The 19774-nt window shown below is 36.8% G+C and overlaps 1 protein-coding gene across 1 annotated transcript; it reads right to left on the minus strand.

The window, feature by feature from the left end:
- Positions 1 to 352: 352 nt before the first annotated feature.
- LOC147291987 (aspartic proteinase 36-like) lies at positions 353 to 6781 on the minus strand. Its single transcript, XM_086236441.1, has 10 exons — positions 6459 to 6781; positions 4617 to 4746; positions 4265 to 4512; positions 3671 to 3898; positions 2749 to 2911; positions 2468 to 2541; positions 2271 to 2367; positions 1682 to 1748; positions 1124 to 1195; positions 353 to 813 (listed from the first exon to the last, which is right to left on the minus strand). Exons 1-10 carry the CDS (start codon positions 6701 to 6703, stop codon positions 641 to 643), a joined length of 1497 nt encoding a protein of 498 aa, XP_086092567.1. The 5' UTR covers positions 6704 to 6781; the 3' UTR covers positions 353 to 640.
- Positions 6782 to 19774: the final 12993 nt, after the last annotated feature.

Here is a 19774-nt window from a genome sequence, read left to right on the forward strand (position 1 = left end):
GGTAAGAAGTAGTGTTAGCAAGCCTTCTTCTAATTAACTCTTTGAGTGTTAGTTAGAAGTCTATTATGAACTAGTAACCACAAAAAGGTCTTCATCTTAGGAGGGCCTTCATAGTCCAAATAAAATCCCAAGGCCAAGGAGGTAATCTCTCCAAATCAAAAAGAGATAAGCAAGCAGACCTGACAGAGAAAAGGCCAGTAGAAGTGCAAGTCCAAAATCCAAATACATTTTTCAAATAAAAATTTGAACTAAATGACCGGTTCATTTTATCAAATATTAAAAAGTGTATTAAAAATGGATTATGCATATGACATCAAACATAAGATGCTATAATTAAGTTATTGTGAAACGAATAACTTTATGAATGTCATTTACAATGGTGCTTAGAAGGCAGCCCCTATAAAATTTCTAAATCTATGTGCTCCCAAAACAGCAAAGACCAACAACTCTGCTCCCTAGTGAGCAGCTACTGATTGCTAACTGCTGTAATCTAAAGTGAAGTCTTGAGGAATGCACACTATAAACTCTGTGAAAAGTAAGCATACAAAGATCCAAGACCTATTGCACTACATGTGCAATAATTTAATCCAATCCAATCCAAACCAAACCAATCTTGCAAGCTGAAGGAGGCCTATATGTGCTACAGGAATGAGAAAATGTCAATGATTGATATGTGCATAAGGAAAGCCATCATGCTTATTGGTATCAGTTTGAAAGGCTCATTCCGCAATGAACTGCTAACATTTATGGACCTTGTGTTAACAGATGCAGTTCCAGTGCTAGTATTTGCGGATACATTGACAGACATCGAACCTGGTATGTAAATTCATGCATATATAATTAGAATTCAGTGTACACAACTACACAGAAGCCAAATTCCCTTGTCACTACAGCATCTAAAATGAGCAGGACATGTTTTCATTATATTCAATTCACAAATATTAAGGACTTCAACTGATAACATATGACCACATAATGCCATGACATATAACGGACTATAACATATAACATATGGCATGTTTTCAATATTTTCAACATAAAGCCATTTTGCTTATAACCAACTTGTGCTTTTTTTGTGTGCTGAGCTCTTGGAATAAGAGATAAGTAATTAATCCCAACTTACAGTCATATTGAGTCCAACCAATTCGTTGATTAGCCAAATCATAGACAATGATTTTGTCTTTTAGGACGAGGTCTGTCGAAAAAGGATGACAATATTAATGTAATCTTAATGAAAAGATAAGTTGAAAAAATCATAACCTAAACAAATAAGCAGATATCATGATCTGAATGTAATATATACCACATGAACTTGGAGTCTACCAGCTTGAGAAAGGATACATCCAGTGACATGCAGATGTCAAATAGCACAAGAACATACCATAAATGTCCAAGTCACAAGCAACGATGACTTTCATGAAAACTAAAAGATTCTATAAACTAATTAAAACCTAATTTGCAAGCTTTTATACTTCAACAGTTCAACCTATTGTCAAATTGCAAGTGTTTCATACAACACTAATAAAATGGGAAATTAAGGTTGAGAATTTTTGAACAACTAATGTAATCCATGAAGAAGAAGTTGAATCTACATAAGCAATCTGATACACCCATCATAAAAAATTTAAGCTGCTAGAGAATGGTGTTTCAACAAACTTAAAGTTGTGTTCATTTTTCATACCTCCTAATACTGTTATATTTTGACCCTGACTTTTCTGAATGCCAATACACCATGCTTCAGCACCACTCTGTAACCAAGGGAAAAAAATCTCCCATTTCAGTTAGATTATCCAAGATTAGAAAATCAGTGTTAGCAATTATAGGATAAAACATAATTTCTTTAAAGGAAAGGTAAAGTTATAAAGGTAAAATTATAGGATAAAACAAAAGAGATCGACTCTTGTTTCTTCCACATTATATGGAAAGCTGAAATGTTTGGCTAGCTCTATGCTTCCATCAATGGTGTGCCTTGCAATTGACATACGTGACAATTAACATGTTGCAAAGTCCAGTATAACAATTCATAATCTTTTGCATTGATGGGGCTGCAAGATGCATCTTCTGTGTCAGCATTAAACTGGAAGGTCTAATTATATTCTTTTTAATCAGCTTGGGCATATTTATTTTAATCATTAGCATTGAGAATATTAGAGCAATTTCTATGATGGTCAATTTAGAAATAAGAAGATTATGGCAATTATGTTTGCAAAGATGCAAATATAATTAGATTTGATTTCTTTGAAAATAAGATGGAAGAAAAAGAAACTCACTACAGAATTCTGTTGTAGGAGGTAGTCCTCTGGTCTTAAAATCATTGATGCATTACCAGCAAAGTTCAAGCTAACTTGAGGAAATATATCAGTGATGCTGAACAGAAATAAATGCACTTTAAGAATTAAAATATATTCAACTGAAATAGCAGCACAAAATGATGAATAATCTGAGATGAGAAATTCGAAATGTGAACCTGGAGGTGACTATGTAGCACTGATCTCCCTGGGAAGTAACAGGGGTCACAGATTGATAGACAGAACTTGTAATCTGCAAAGCAACAAAATAACATCTTATTCACATTATAATTCATTTTCTTAGCTATCTACTAAAATCATTTTGTGCTCCAGCTTGAATTCACCAGAAAGACTTGATCCAGATCAAAAGTATGATAATCATAAACAGAGCTCAAGAAACACCAGAATTTTAAATAGATCGATCAATTAACCACTGGAAAAATTTTCAACAGAAAATTACAGCATTGACAAAAGGGTCATAGGCATCTTCTGCAAGGTATGCCATAGTTGTCCCAGAATCAATTATTGTTCCTTGGTTGTCCGATGTTGCAAACACCGATGGATCAATTGCTAGTGTTTGGCCACTAACGGTAATGCTCTCCAGATTTAAGTTATAATGAGGCCTGAAATTTTGAACATGCAAGTAAGTTTAGTTAAACTTACAGCAGCCAAGGTTTATAAGTTCATAAAGTCTTAAAGCATATATCAAAAAATAAATGGGGGAAAAATGCCATAGCATCCAACATTTCAAAATGGAATTCAGACTTAAATTTTTGCTACAATTAATTGTTATCATCTGCAAAATAAGCTAGTTTACAAGTTATCAACTTATAATATATAGAGGTTCCCAATTTTACTCAGGGTTCAATTTGATGCTATGGACCATTTTTCCCAAAATAGAATATTTTTTGACCCTGCACTGATTCAAATTTATTTGATCAAACAGTACTGTTTTGGTAACATGTGTAGAGATCATTTTACTGGTTCAATCCCTCAGTTTTGTTATGGCAACATGTGTACATTAAAGGTTGTCCATCATTTTCTTAACACACTCAATTTATGACCTACATCTGTGATTTGAGAGCAAAAAACTAAGAGATTGCAACTATCAGATGCATACAAACTATCCTTAGAATAAACTTGTATATAAAGAAGTCATGAAAAGTCAAACTAGAAACTAGTTGTGGATTGAACCTAAGAAACATGTCTGCAATGATGCATGTCAACTGATTTAGATGAAATTGTATAGCTGTTACCCTTATAGAATTGCATATAATCAAAATTTTCAGTACTGTATTCACTGTAGTACCATTTTACTAGTCGAATGGAATTTATGATATGCGACAAAATATAATAAGATGTTACTTGTACTGTTTACATACTGATTTTGGACCAGCGGGCTATAGACTATGTTAGGTTCCACAATCTCACCAAGAACCAATATCCCCCCACCACTGTCATCTCCGTTCAAGCAGTGAGAAAATGCTTTTGGTGCTATTCCCTGTGAAGACAGTTGTGAGATGACAGACATTCCCTGCTGCCCGAATCCGAAAATCCCATCAACTGCTCTATCTGTTTTCTGCAAGACCCCAGTTGCTAAGGTGCTACACCTGTTTCATAATTCACCATTCGAAGCTATGTTCAAATCAACACACGCACAGAAAATAAGACCGATGTGCTTAATTATAGTGAAAACTACTCAATCTCAAAAGCTTAAACTATCAGGAAATTGATCAACAATGAATATCCTTCTAGACTTCTAGTATTTCCCTACCCTACAGGTAGACAGAAAGACAAATGCATATAACATGATAAGTGTCAAGTGGGGGATATTTTGAGGCTTCAAATGCAGGACCTACTGGAACGGGAGCTATGATTCTATGTTGGACAACTGCAAGAATCACCTCAAAAGCTTAAGCTATCAAAGAATGAGTAGACAATATATATCAAGCTAACAAAAAGTCATCATATCTCACCCAAAGACAATGGAAGCTGAAGAGTTTGAAGCCACAGACTGATCACCACCAATTGTGTCAAAATGCAACAAGTCTGATACATAATAGCCTGATGTCCCACTGCCATCTCCATATCTGAAGGCGTAAGTACACTGATTATCAGCACAGCTAGAATCTTGTGACTGAACTCCAAGGTTACATATTTTATCAGAACAAGAGACCAATGAAGCAGTTGGCGAGCTCTGAGGATCAAAAGAATTTAGCTGAATCTGTGCGAAAACCAAGTGTAGGATTAAGAAAAGAATAAGAGTAGGATTGAATTAAACCATATTAGGAAGGAACATAAGAGTAGGATTAAGAAAGATGAGTTTACTTTAAGTCCAGTGGATCGGGGGCAACCATTGCAGGAATTGCAACCGACCCACAAAACATCACTTCCAGTATCAATTTGCACATGGAATTCTCTTGCAGGAGTACCCAATTTCACGCTTGTAAAATACAGCCTATGATCAAGACATAAGTTCCAAGAAAAGATAGTACAATCAAAATGAGAATTGAGAAGTATGATTATTGATCAAAATAATTGTGATATTGACTAAAAGAGATTAGCCAGCAGATATACGTACAGATCAACTGCCACATAAATACAGTCAATTAAGTGTACTTGATTGCATCGATTATTATAACTAGTTGTTCAAATTAACGCATCACCTATCATCATGTTGTAAACTAATGTGGTCTTCAAATGCCGTCGCTTTGGCATTACTATATGATTAAGGCGCCTTCTCTCATGAGCACCCGGGTCGTGAAGACTTGGTCTGGACTCGAATACTATACTGCGATACATGATGTCCAATTTTAGGCCAGAATATCCCTATATGGTGATACAGATGTCTATTCTATATAATAGCTTTTTCATTCATATATAGAATGGGCACTGTATGGTCATATATGGCCGTTCTAGTATATGATAGGCATTATGTGTACCGTATATAGTATTTGGATTTGGATCAGATCCTCATGACCTCGGTGCTCATGTGAGAATTTTTGATATTATCAAATCATCTAAAACCCATATTTATATAAAAAAAAACAATGTAGATCGATTAAAGAAGAGAAAAAAAATATAAAAATCTACGTATTTGACTTGTTGAGATAGAATGAACAACTATTGTTATTATAATCCAATACTCTCCCCTCAACCAAAATAAATTAAAGGCTTTATTGCATCAATGCCGTCCAGGGGTTGTGCGCAGATGCCGTCTAGAAAAAAAATTGTGATAATTTGCCATCTAATCTTTAAAAACGGAGCAAATTAAATTGCCATTTGCCCTCAAATTTTTTGTTAAATCAGAATATTCTGTTAAATTAAGAATTTTAAATAATTCTTTTATGTAAATATAATTAAAATAAAACTTAAAAATACCACCAAAAAAAAAAACCAAAATTAATATTTTTAAAAACTTTGAATATTAAAAAATAACTCTAGTTCTTCTTCCCCACCCATCGCTCCCTCTCCCACACACACACCCCCGCGCCACCCACCCAGCCATTGCCCTCCTCTCCTCTCTCTCTCCCTCTCCTTCTCTCTTCCCCTATATCCTTCTCTTTCCGCCACCCACCCAACCACCGGCCTCAGAGTTAGCCACTTCAATATGGGCAGAGAGAATGGGAAAAATGAGAGAGGGAAATGGAGACAAAGAAAAAAGGAGAGAGAGAGAGAGAGAGAGAGAGAGAGAGAGAGAGAGAGAGAGGGGGCAAGAAGTGTTGCCAAAAAAAATATTAAACTATTATATTATATATATTTATTACATATTTTATGAGATGAATTGACGAAAATACCCTTAATTTTAAGGGGTGAATGGATGAAATTGACAACAAATGGCAAATTTGCTCCATTTTGAAAGATTGGATGGCAAATATATTGTCACAATTTTTTTTTTTTCTGGATGGCATTTGCTCACAACCCTCATATATAATCTGGACGACATTAATGCAATTAATAAAGCCTAAATTAAAAGGTTGTTTGTTTGTCTCCACTATGATAGCATCATAAAGATATATTATATTGGTTTATCCATACTTATTCAAATGTAAGACGTGGACTAACTATTATTTACATGTTATAACAAAAACATGTTGGGTAGCATTTACAAGAAATTAAACAATCATACAAAAAGAAAAAAAATTTATGAACTGCAAGAAACTAATATACCCGACTAGGTATGGATCGAAGGTCCCTCCAACAGGGAAATTGATGACACCACTTGGTGGTGAGGACTGTTGCAACATTCTTCCATGCCTGACTCGGTCTCGAGCTCTGAGTTGACTCAGCTGGACTTTGTGATTTGATGGGAAAGCTCTCTCCAGGGTTAGAGTCGCTGGAAAACTGCAGAGAACCACCACCCACGGCAGCAGTATGGCGGCCATCAGGAGCTTTGCCCGAAAAGTTGCCGCCATTTCTTGGGTCTCTCTCTAACACTCCATCGATCTCTCTCTCTCTCTCTCTCTGATAACCGGTTCATATAGAGAGGGAGGGCTGTCCCAGTCTCCCAGATAACAACCGTTTAACAGAATTTCAAAATATGAATGACATTGCCTTTATTATACTATATTATATTATATATATATATATGTAATAATAACTCTTTGGTTTCAGCTACCTTTTGTTTTGTTCTTTGACCGGCGTTCCAACCACGTACCATCACTTTCACTAGGTCATCACGTAACCATGTGTTTGACAAACTGCGCACCAGTTCTAACTTCTGTTCAGGTGTTATATATAAAAAATAAAGGAAGGGTCATTATATTATTTGACTATTTTGTGTTTAAAAATAGAAAAGATATTTAATTGTGACAAAGTAAATAAAACTACACAAAATTAAAATTATTATTTAATCAAATAGTTAAATAGTTTCAGATTTTTCAGACTTCTTTTTTAGAATGATTCTTAGATAATTTTTTTTTTTAAAAAAAGAATTAACTCTTTTATGACAGTTAAAAATAGACGGTTTGTATATTCTAATTACAATAACGAATAAGCGATATACGTTTATGTTGGTTAGCTTATATGTAATATTACTTACCAACATCATCGCAAATGACCAGTGAATGACATCTAATCTCTTATTTTTGGATAAAAGATCTTGAACTCAAATCTTAAGAATATATATTCAATAGATTAATAAAAAAAAAAAAGATCATGGAAAAAGTATGTATATGTGTTAAGCACTTTTACGTACATAGACTTTTTAGCACATCACCAAGTCATTTTCAGATTTTGACACACAATTACCTTCAGAAAATTACTTTTAAGCAAGGAGTAAAATTTCGGTTTCGAGGAAATTTTCGATGGAAATTTCGACGGAAATTTTCGAGGAAATTTCGATTAAAATTTCGATTTCGACAAAATTAGACAAAAACGACGGAAATTATTATCAAAATACGGAAATTTTGAATGAAATTTGACCATATGCTTATTTAACATATTATCTACTACATTGATAAAAAACATTAAAGAAACCAAATTATATAGTAGGTTTCATGTGATATAAGGTGAATATAATGTGCGCTGGAGACAAATACTGTTAAAAAATTGAGTCACTAATTAATAATTACATAATAAAATTACACGAATAAATCACCAATGTGGCAACAGAAAGTAGCAAGTTTACTCAAAGGGACTTGAAAATGGTCTTCAATAGTTAAATTAAGTCGAATTTGGTTAAAATAGAACCAATCCGATGGGAGCAGCGGCGACAACTGTTTATCTAAAATTTCAATTTTACAAATTATCAAAATTGGAAAACCAAAACATTAAGGAAATGAAACTTTATGATAAGGGGATAAATTTTTTTTTCCATAATTTATGTTTACAAGTTACAACTAAACGAAACACCAAAATGACCAGATCAAAACCCCAAATAAAATTTCAAACCTTTTTTTTTTTCTTTCCAATTGCCTAAAGACTCTAAATCTCAATCTACCTTAAAAAAAAAAAAATAATAAATTTCTTTCTTTTTTTCTCTTCTTTTTTTTTTCTTTTCTTTTTTTTTCTTTTCTCTTCTTTTTTTTCTTTCCTTTTCTTTTCTTTTTTTTTTTTTCTTTTCTCTTCTTTTTTTTTTTTTTTCCTTTTCCTTTCTTTTTTCCTTTTCCTTTCTTTTCTCTTCTTTTTTTTTTTTTTTTTTCCTTTTCCTTTCTTTTCTCTTATTTTTTTTTTCCTTTTCCTCTTCTTCCCCAGTTCCCCCAATCCCCCGTGACCTTCCTCCTTTTTCTTTCATTTTCCTCTTCTTCCCCCAGCGCCCAGACGCCCACTATTCCTTTCCTTCTCCCTCCTTGCCCAGACGCCCAGTGATCTGCGCCCACCTCCTTGCGCCGCCCGCGCCTGCGGCTTGCTCCTCCCTCCTTCCCCAGCCAGCCCGCTCGCCTCATCCCTCCTTCCTCAGCTAGCCTCGCGCCGTCGCTCGCCTCCTCCCCCACCTCATCACCGGCAAAAAGCACAACGAGATCGTCCTCAAGCTCGACCCCAACAGCCAGACCATCGAAGACGACTTTCTCGGCGCCAAGGTGATGTGGACGACCGAAGGGCAGACTGGCAGAGATATAGTCGCGAAATTTCGCCGACATTTTACAAAATTGCACTTGAAACCTTACCGAAATTTCGGACGAAATTTTGGCGAAATTTCGCCGAAATATTACCGAAATTTCGTGGTTATGTGATAAAATTTCGGGATCCCAAAAAAATGAAAATTTCGGCGAAATTTTCGAAATTTCACTCCTTGCTTTTAAGAGAAAAAGGGATTCCAGACAAAAAAAAAAAAGAGAGAGAAAAAGGGATTCAATAATAATATCCTTGAACACTTCATAAATTACTAAATTACTTTTGTTTTTGTTTTCCTTTCATTCAATTAATCTTATCTAATTTTTAACTGCCATTCAGGCACCAAACTACACGTACCATTTAAAATGGAGGAAGCTTCCTCGAATTAATTCTTTATAGACAATACACAATTGTGCGCATGCATGCATGGACGGGGAGAGATGACTAAGTTTGTTTATTTATTTGTTTTAATTTTGTTAATAAAAAGGGATAAGTAAGGAGTCACGTCTCCTTTACACATGAATATGACTAAATTAATGCAAAGGTTTAAAAAAGAAAATTGCAAATGCAAGTAAATTCAGATAAACTTATAAGATATATATATATATACAGGCTCCTTCTATTGAGGTATACCTCAACTTATTTATGTTGAGGTATACCCTATTGGGGCCTACACAAGTCGTTTTGTGGCAATCCGAACCGTTCGCAAGGATCGTCTCCATTGATAGATCATCCTTGCAAAAAATTAGCCAAATCGAAAATCATTTGCCTATCTAACTTTGATCAAATAAATGGACGAACCAAATATTTTTGATGAAACCGTTCATTTGTTTTATCAAAGTTAGATAGACAAATGATTTCCGATTTGACTAATTTTCAAGGATTATAAGCTAAAGGCAGCCAAGGTTATATGATTTAAAAATCCTCAAGCATATATTAGAAAATAAATATGGGGAAAAAATATCATGACACCCAACATTTCAAAATATAATTAAGGGAAATGCTATCTATACCCAATACTTTGCTTCATTTTTTATTTTAATTTTGTTAAGCAAAAAAGGATAAGTAAGGACGTCACAATCCTTCACACATGAATATGGACTAATGCAAAGGTTTAGAAAATAAAGTGCATGGCAATAAATGCAAGTAAATTCAGACAAAATTATAAGATCTATATTGTGACACCTCGAAACTGGCCACGTCACAGCGGCACCCATTCTAGAAATCCTGAGTGTCACACCCCGAACCCTGAGTATGCGACAGAGGCACCCTCTTTGAATGCCCTAAGGAATTAATACCAATAAACATGTATTAATCCCCCAAGCACTACAAGAAAACAAGGATTTTGCAACGATTGAAAGTTGTTGTCTAAAGCTAAAAATTCCTTGCCTAAACAAATAGGCAACAACTTTTTACCGTTGCTAGGGTCGTTGCCCTAGGACCCTTGCCTATAATTATAGGCAACGATTTCGGCGGTCGTTGCGAAATTGGCAACGACTTTATCGTTGCCTATTGTGACTCGAAAATATAATTTTTCGAAAGATTGAGCAACGATGGTCTCATTTCCTATTACATTATGCAACAGTATCGTCATTGCTTATTCTATTTATAGACAACGACTCTATTGTTGCCTAATATAACTACAAGAAATTTGGGCAAGGAAATCCTCGTTGACTTTTCATAAGCAACAACTCTTTCCTTGCCTAATCTCACAATAGGCAAGGAAATCCTTGTTGCCTTTGCATAAGCAACAACCATTTCCTTGCCTCTTCTTACAATACACAAGGAAAAGGGCGTTGCTTTTATGGTATTTTTGCAATTAAAAATATAGCCTGCATTTTTTTTTTTTTTGGTATTTTGCAATTAAAAATACCATATCCCTTTCTTTTTTTTTTTTTGGTATTTTCAACCATAAATCCATTCAACCATATAAGTCCATTCAACTATAAATCCATTTATTCAAAATCTATTCATTAAAGCAATCAATATTTGTTCAAGATAACAATCAATCGTGTACCAAAACCTAGCTGCCTAGACTTACAAATTATTTTCATGGCAGCAATTTACCTACAATCTGAACATCTACACCCTTGTTCAATAATCTGCCCACATTTAAAAAAATCAGAACCACGTGTACTAGCACTTGCCTTCTTTACCAAAAATATGGCATGACAGCATAACTTGATCTAAATATCAACAAAATGGCAAACCCTAAGTACCTAATACCTCCCAACAGGGCTCCAGATAAGTCAAGGTCACAAACTCTCCCCATTCAACCCGCACCTCATCAATTTGTGCTTGAGTGTAACCGCTTCATTTGTTCTTTGCATTACTCCACTGAAAACATACAAGAAAATCACTATCAATACTACACAGAGAATTTATTTACACCACTCAACATGCATATAACTCAAACTTCGCTTGTATACCTGCAAACGCCTAGATTAACTTAGCCACATTGAGATTTGGAAGTAGCTAGATTGAACACATCCTGCAATTTCAACCAAAACAAACATGGATAGAAACATTGAATTCACTTAATCATAATATACTTAATTTTATAATAGATCAATCTGGAAGAAAAGTATAAAAAAAAATGAGTATATAGGAAGAGCAATACACTGCTGGAAGGCAGAAAGATGTACAAAACTACATAAACCAACAACCACACTCAATTGCATAAATCAACAAGCAAGCACATTCACTTCAGCCGGCTGGTGAAGACATCTTCAGCCAGAACTGTTTAAGAACTACATAAACAAAAAAAAGGAAAGGTTTATATTTTAAAAACCCAACTCTTAGTTGGAGGGGTTAGGAACAGCCATTTTCAAGTAAGTTCTAATATTTTCCTGCACAATATTGTAAAAAACATATACAAATGAAACCGTATGAAAAGGGACAAAAAAAGAGCACAATTAAAATGTGTAATCATGGTTCCATCCTTGGTGTGGATCCTCATACCAAAAACTGAATGTATTCGATAACCCGGGAACCAAAAAAATAATAAGAATGAAACTCCAGTTAGTCAACAATTTGGAATGTACATCTAATAAAAATGACGCTTTATCTCTCTTTTGATCACTATGGTGAATGAGCTCTCTCAACATTTGGAATCTGCAATAGTAACTTTAAGGGTCAATCACTATGATAATGTTTTCAAATGTTATAATTCATTATAATTAGCACATACAGACTATAAAAATTATATTTATACAAACACAAATGTAATTTAAAAAAAAAATTAATATACAATCAACAATGAAAGTACACAATGAAGAGTGTTACAATCAACTATATGAAAAACACCACAATGTCATCAGAATGATGATATTTATTAGCCATCTAAATACCAAACAAAAATACTCCTTGAAATGTACAGTAGCATGATTTATATCAAAACTATAATGACAAAGATTCCACCAAAGTTCAAAACGAGCTAGATTGCAATAAGGATAGCCAATACTTCCTTGACTTGACTGTTTGAGCATTCGGGGTAAAACAGAGAACCAAGAAAGAGAGAGTACCAATGGTCCAATACAATACCTATCCTGCACAGCCTTTTTTGGTGGAACGGAGTTGAATTTTGAAGATCTAATAATACAAACCAATTGTATGGGCAATGCGTGAAATCAAATAGAAACAAAATAAGACAAGAAAAAATAGCTTGTTTGATATAATATCTGTACATTGAAATTAATTTTCATTTTTTTTAGAAGAAATATACAATAAAAACAAATTAAAATAACCCAAAAGAAAGATATAGGAATAAATAAACAAATAAATTAGCACAAGGACCTAAAAAAATTTAGAAAAACGCAGAGGGGATGGCATAGGAGGAGGCTTTGTTGTGGTCTGGTGCTCCCCATTGGAGGATTTCTGTGTCATATTCTTAGATTCCTCTAAAATCCAAACACCTATAACAATTACCAAACAATCAAACTCTAAAAAGTAATATCAATAAATTAGTAGTGGAATAATCTCAGATTGACACAAGCCTTCAAATTATACAGAGACTACAAATCAATTTTTTTTCTTCAGAGATTAAAAATGAACTTCTAATCAGAAAAAGGAGAATGGAGCTTGAAGTCAACCTGAAAAATAGCCTCTGAGGAAGAAAACCCAAAACCCTAAACAACCTTTGGATCCCCAAAGCTTAGTAATCAGAAACCAAAACCCAAATCCTAGCAGCCAAAACCCAAATCCAAGCCAACCCAAACCCAGCCCCATCCCTCCTGCCACAGTGGTGGGTCGTCGGGGCTAGGGGTTGGGTTTCGATGAGTAAGGAGAGCGGGGACGAGGGGGGAGGGGGATGGGACGGGGGCGGTGGGGAGAGAGGAGAGAGAAATCGAGGGGGAAAGAGATGAGGGTCGGGGTCGGGCTACGCAGGGCAGGTCAGGTTAGGTCAGGTCGAGGCGGGACTGGATTGGGCTGGGCTGAGGCGGGGAGCGGCGGAGCAGAGCAGGGCTGAGAGAACCAGGGGGACGAGAGGGAAAGTGTGAGCGTCTTTGATTTTCTAGAGATTTTGAGTGTTTTTGATATACTAGAGAGAGAGAGAGAGAGAGAGGTTTGGAAAAGAAGAGAGTTAGAAAAAGAGATTAGAGAGGGAGAAGGAAACATAAGGTGGGAAATTGAAAATTTTCGATCAGGCGGGTAATTCCAAAAAAAATACAGGCTTACAAAAAAATAAAGAATAAAAATTAAAATAAACAACTGTTTTTTTAAAAAGGTTATTAATACAAAAATAAAATTCTTCTTTAAAAAAAGTTTATTATGTCAACTTTCTTGATCATCGTTACCTAATTTCAACAATCGGAGCCGTTCATTTTCTATGTTCATACTCAAAGATCATCCCTGCAAAAAATCGGCCCAATCGGAATTCACCTACCCGTTTGATTATCATTAGAAAAATCATGATCGTTCATAAGTTCGACCACTGTTACCTAACTTCTACATCTCCGATTAGGTCAATTTTTTACAGGGATCATCTTTGAGTGGGGAACTAAAATATGAATGGTTTGGATCATTGGAAACACGTTCGAGATATGAGCTTCTATATATAGAAATACACTTGAAGAGTATTATGCTAATAACTTTTTCGTTGAAACCTTATCGTTTCACTAATTGTGAAGACCACAACGTGATTTCAACGATCGGAGCCTTTCATTTTCTACATTTACACTCAAAGATCAATCTTGTAAAAAATCGGCAAAATCAAAATTCATCTTCATGTTCAATTATCATTAGAAAAACCAAGATCGTTCATAAGTTCGACCACCGTTATCTAACTTCTACATCTCCGATTGGGCGTATTTTTTGAAGGGATGATCTTTGAGTGAGAATCTAAAAAATCAACGGTTCAGATTGTTGGAAACATGATCGAGATGTGAGTTTCTACATATACATATACTTGAAGGGTATTATGCTATTTAACTTTTTCATTGAAACCTTGTCGTTTCAATAATTGTGAAGACCACAACATGATTTTAACAATCGGAGCCGTTCATTTTCTACGTTTATACTCAAAGATAAATTTTGTTAAAAATCGACCAAATCAGAATTCATCTACCCGTTCGATTACATTAGAAAAATCACGATCGTTCATAAGTTCGACTACTATTACCTAACTTCTACATCTCTGATTGGGCCTATTTTTTGTAGGGATGATCTTTGAGCGGGGAATTAAAAATGAACTGTTCAGATCGTTAGAAACACGATTGAGATGTAAGCTTCTACATAGAAATACAAATTCTTTTTTCTTAGCCTATATTCTTGTAAATCGGCAACAAATTCTGTTTTTTCCTTGCCGATAACATTAATGGGCAACGAACGATACGTTGCCTATTATTCTAAAGTTGTTGTCTATGTATTGTTCAATATCTAATGTTCAATCGTTGCCCATGACCAACCATTCCTTGCCTATTCGGAGAATAGGCAAGGACTTTTCTGTTGTTGCCTATTGTTCCGTTGCCATTCCAAGTTTTCTTGTAAATAGGCAACAAATTCTTTTTTCCTTGCCTATAACAGTAATGGGCAACGAATGAAAAAACATTAGGCAAGGAAATCATGGTTGCAATGGTTGGCGCTTCAATCCGCGTAAAAATAGGCTACGAGTTGGTACTTTCCTTGCTAATTACTTTATTTGGCAATGAAATAAGCATTGCCTATTCCAAAGGATTCGTTGCTGATGAGTTTTTCAATACCAATTTCAGATTCGTTGCCTATGTGCAACTATTCCTTGCCTATTGTTCCGTTGCCTATTCCCGGAATAGGCAACGAATTTTAATTCCTTGCCTATTGTTCCGTTGCCTATTCCATATTTTTTTGTAGTGAAGATACTCAAGGCTGGTTGAACGTTTTTATTTAAATAAACCGGGTTGGATCAGAATACCCATATACTTCGGAGCTTACCACCAAAGTTTGACTATATTGAAGCTGCAATTTAAGAATCAACAGATATATCTACTCTCACTTTTGATGACCTGCAAGGAAGGCTAGAGGCCCATGAGTTCAAAATCAATTTGAGGAATCCTTCCTCCTCACAATTAGATCAAGCTCTTAAGTCTCAAGTTACAAATACGGGAGGCAATTACAATCATGGTTATGGTCATGGATCTCATCAAAGACACTGGCATGGAAGAGGGGGAAGAGGTGGAAGAGGAAGAGGCTAGGTTTTAGTTCTCATGGCAGAGGGTGGTCCAACAATGTAGCAAAAAATACAAACTTTTCACATCCAAACAGAGGAAGAGGATGTGGCTACTTTGAATGCTTCGATCTATTGCAACAAACCTGGCCACACAGTACGTGAATGCAAATTCAAGCAAGCAGATGACAAGAAAAATGGAGCTAGTCTTATGCATGAAACCAACGTTGGAAATGCTGATTCTCAAGAAACTTTACTGCTGGCATATCATGGAAACAATATGGAAGATGTATGGTATTTGGACAATGGAGCTAGCAAGCATATGACAGGTAACAAAAATATGTTCTCAACTTTGTCTAAATTAAATCATGGACAGGTGACGATTGGTGATGCTAAAGCTTATAAGATTGAAGGAGTTGGAGAAATTGCCTTCAAATCCAAATCTGGAAAAATTGAGAAGATGTCTGAGGTGTATTATGTTCTATTGAGTGTTGGCCATCTTTTAAAGAAGGGGTATGATATTCATTTCCATGATAATTTTTGCCTCTTATCAAGGAAAAATCAACTTGTTGCAAAGATTGGGGCTGTTGGAAACAATTTATTTCATCTCATACTTCAAACAACAAATTTCTCATGTTTTGTTAGTGTTGAGAAAGGAAGCTCTAGGTTATGGCATGACAGATTTGGCCACTTGAATTATGGAAGCTTGAAGATGTTATCAACCAAAAACATGGTTGATGGGCTGCCCCAAATTGATCATGCAAATGACATTTGTGGTGAATGGCAACTTGGGAAGCAACACAGAAATCCATTCCCTTCCCAATCCTCATGGCAAGCAAAGGATCCTTTGGAGCTCATTCATTCAGATCTATGCGGTCCAATGCAGTAACATCTCTTGGAGGTAACAAATATTTCATCACATTTATTGATGATTTTTCAAGAAAGACTTGGGTCTAATTTCTTCAAGAAAAATCTGAAGCCTTCCCAACCTTTTAAAAATTTTAAGGCTGAAGTTGAAAAATTTTCTGGTCATTCTATTAAAACTTTTGAGGATTGACCGTGAAGGAGAATATATCTCCAATGAGTTTGAGAAATATTGTAGAGATCACGAAATACGGCATGAGCTCACAACTCGATACACACCACAACAGAACGGTGTAAGTGAAAGAAAAAATCGGACCATCATGGAAATGGTGAGGTGCATGCTGAGAAGGAAGAAGTTGCAACAAGAGTTATGGGCAGAGGTTGTTTCATGTGCAGTCTATTTAATCAACTGATCACCAATAAAATGTTTGAAAGACTGCACACCCCATGAGGCATGGTATGGAGTGAAGCCAAATGTGCAGCACTTGACGGTCTTTGGCAGTGTTGCCTATGCACATGTTCCAGATACAATGAGAAACAAGCCATTACACAAGAATCCCATTGGGTGTACTAGACAAAGATGAATCTAGATGGGTCCATTAACAAGTACAAGGCGAGACTTGTGGCAAAAGGCTACAAACAAAAGGAAGAAGTCTACTTGGAGCAGCCACCAGGATATGTGAAGAAAGGAGAAGAAAATAAAATGTTGAAGTTGAAGAAAGCATTATATGGGCTGAAACAATCACCAAGAGCTTGGTACAGTCGCATCAACTCTTACTTTGAGAAGCATGGTTTTCAAAAATGCCCATATGAGCATACTCTCTACATCAAAGACACTTCTCAAGGAAGTTTCATGGTTGTAAGTCTTTATGTTGATGATCTGAAAATAAGACTTGAAGTTGTTAAATGATTTTAAGCAGTCCATGATAAAAGAATTTGAGATGACAGATTTGGGAGAGCTACATCACTTTCTTGGTATTGAAGTTCATCAATCCAAGAAAGGTATTTTCATCTCTAAAGAGAGTTATGCAAAAGAAATCTTGCAGAAATTTAAGATGGAGAATTCAAATCCAGTGGTGACACTAAGCAATCCAAGCTCAAAATGAAGCAAAGATGGTGAAGGAAAGCTTGTCAACTCCACCATGTTTCGAAGTTTGGTGGGCAACTTGATGTATTTAACAGCCACAAGACCAGACATCATGTATGCAGTAAGTTTGGTAAGCAGATTTATGGAAAAACCATATACAAATCATTGCGAGACTGCAAAGAGAATCTTGAGATATGTCAAGGGAACCATTGACTATGATATTTTCTATCAAGCGAATATTCCAGTAAATCTTGTTAGGTATATTGATAGTGATTTGACAGGAAGTGTTGATGATAGCAAACGCACATTTGGTTATGTTTTTAACCTAGGAAGTGGTGCAATTTCATGGAGCTCAAAGAAGCAACCAATTGTAGCTTTGTCTACAATTGAAGCAGAATATATTGCTGCTTCTTTTGTAGGATGTCAAATTCTTTGGCTTCGTGGAATTCTGGAAAATCTCATGTAACGACCCGACCCAAAGTTGACTTTTAAAAATAATGGACTTTCATCTTTGACTTTGGGCACGTTGGAAAGCTCTTGAGTCCACGAGTTCGTAGACACGCGGCACGCGTTAATCGGAGCTACGGTTTGAAAGATACGAGCATTTGAAGGGATGGGCAATTTTGTAATTTTGTAAGAGTGGGTTTTAAATACCCAAAAATCCAGAAATTTCTGGGGGGGGGGGATTCTCTCACACTCTCTCTCCTCTCTCCCGATACTCTCTCTCTCGCCCATTCAGTACCGCCGCCCTGTCACCGGCGCGTGGACGCGCGTCCGGCGGCGGATGGAGGCGGACGAAAGCTCTCCGAGTTCGCCCCTCCTCCCTCCTCCTTCCTCTGTAGATCGTTTAGCCCAGAAACCCCCCAAAAATCGAACCCAGTTCAGGCCGATTGGGCCTCCGGCGACGACTCACATTTTCCGGCGGATTTGAGGGCGGCGACCACTTGGGTTTTCTTCCCCAGGCCCCGGCGAGTTCAGCCATGCCACTCCTTTGCTCCGGCGACCACCCCCGATGGAGAAATGACGCGAAACAGGGCCGATCCTCCTCGCCGGCGATCTGCGTTTTCCGGCCACGATGCGACGCCGGACCCACTGGGTATCATACCTCTCGTCACGGCGAGTTCAGCAATGGTGTCCTCCTGCCCTGACGATGTCCCACGGCGGAGCAATGAGCTCGGGAAGCCAAGCCAGCCGCCGGCTTCCGCCGTCGATTCCGGCGTTTCTGGCGACTTTTGGCCGTCGGTCCAGTTGACAAAATCGATCCTCTAGGTACGAGTAATCTTTCCCCTAAAGTGTTGATGTTCAATTTTGAGACTTTAGAAATTTGATTTTTGGGTTTACGTCTATTTTGAATATCTTGAAATCGGACGCAAATTTGTGATGTTTATGTGCAATTGGAGGTTCTATTATATGATTAGGATTGTTCGGAGTTGAATTTGGATATTTCTAGGTATGTGCCGCCGCTGCCACCGACGGCTCCACCACTTGTGGCGGTGAGTTGGGTGGTTTTTCTTGTTAATCAGCCTCCCCAGGACTCTTAGAGGCCAACCCTAGGGTTTGTTTACGTGTGGGTGAGTATTGGGTGTACTTTGGGGTTGGGTAGTCACCGTGCGTGGTGGTTACCGCCCATTTCGGTCATTGAACGGCCAAATTGTGAAACCTGAATATTTAAATATTGGTTGTCTGGTCATAACAGGTATACGGATTCAGGAAATATCATTCCCGATGCCGTTATGCTGCCGGATTCGATATCCGAGCAATGGCACTGTGAAGAGTAGGATTTGGATCATGAGAATAAATTGATAAGGATCTGAGGTTTAGGAATTTATTTGGAATGATTTGAGTGACAAACAAGGGAAGGGTCGTGAGTAGAAATCAATCTCGGAAAGGTTTCGGTGTAGATCGGAGTAAACAGTGAGTGAATTTGTTTATGATTGATTATTTATCCAATGATGATTAAGACGTTGTGATTTGAGGAGAGACACCTCCTTTTGATGAGTGGGTTTGATAAGGATAATATGGAGAAGAATATTTAAAGACTGCTGTGTAAATGCACGTGTTGACCGGTCGAGCCTGCTCGTATGGAGAGACCCCTCCGTACGAGATTGTGGCCAGGATACGAGCCTGCTCGTATGGAGAGACCCCTCCGTACGAGATTGTGGCCAGGATACGAGCCTGCTCGTTTGGAGAGACCCCTCCGTACGAGATTGTGGCCAGGATACGAGCCTGCTCGTTCGGAGAGACCCCTCCGTACGAGATTGTGGCCAGGATACGAGCCTGCTCGTATGGAGAGACCCCTCCGTACGAGATTGTGGCCAGGATACGAGCCTGCTCGTTCGG

This window comes from Dryas octopetala, chromosome 3, assembly GCF_963921425.1.
Source record: "Dryas octopetala chromosome 3, drDryOcto1.1, whole genome shotgun sequence".
Lineage (NCBI taxonomy): Eukaryota > Viridiplantae > Streptophyta > Magnoliopsida > Rosales > Rosaceae > Dryas > Dryas octopetala.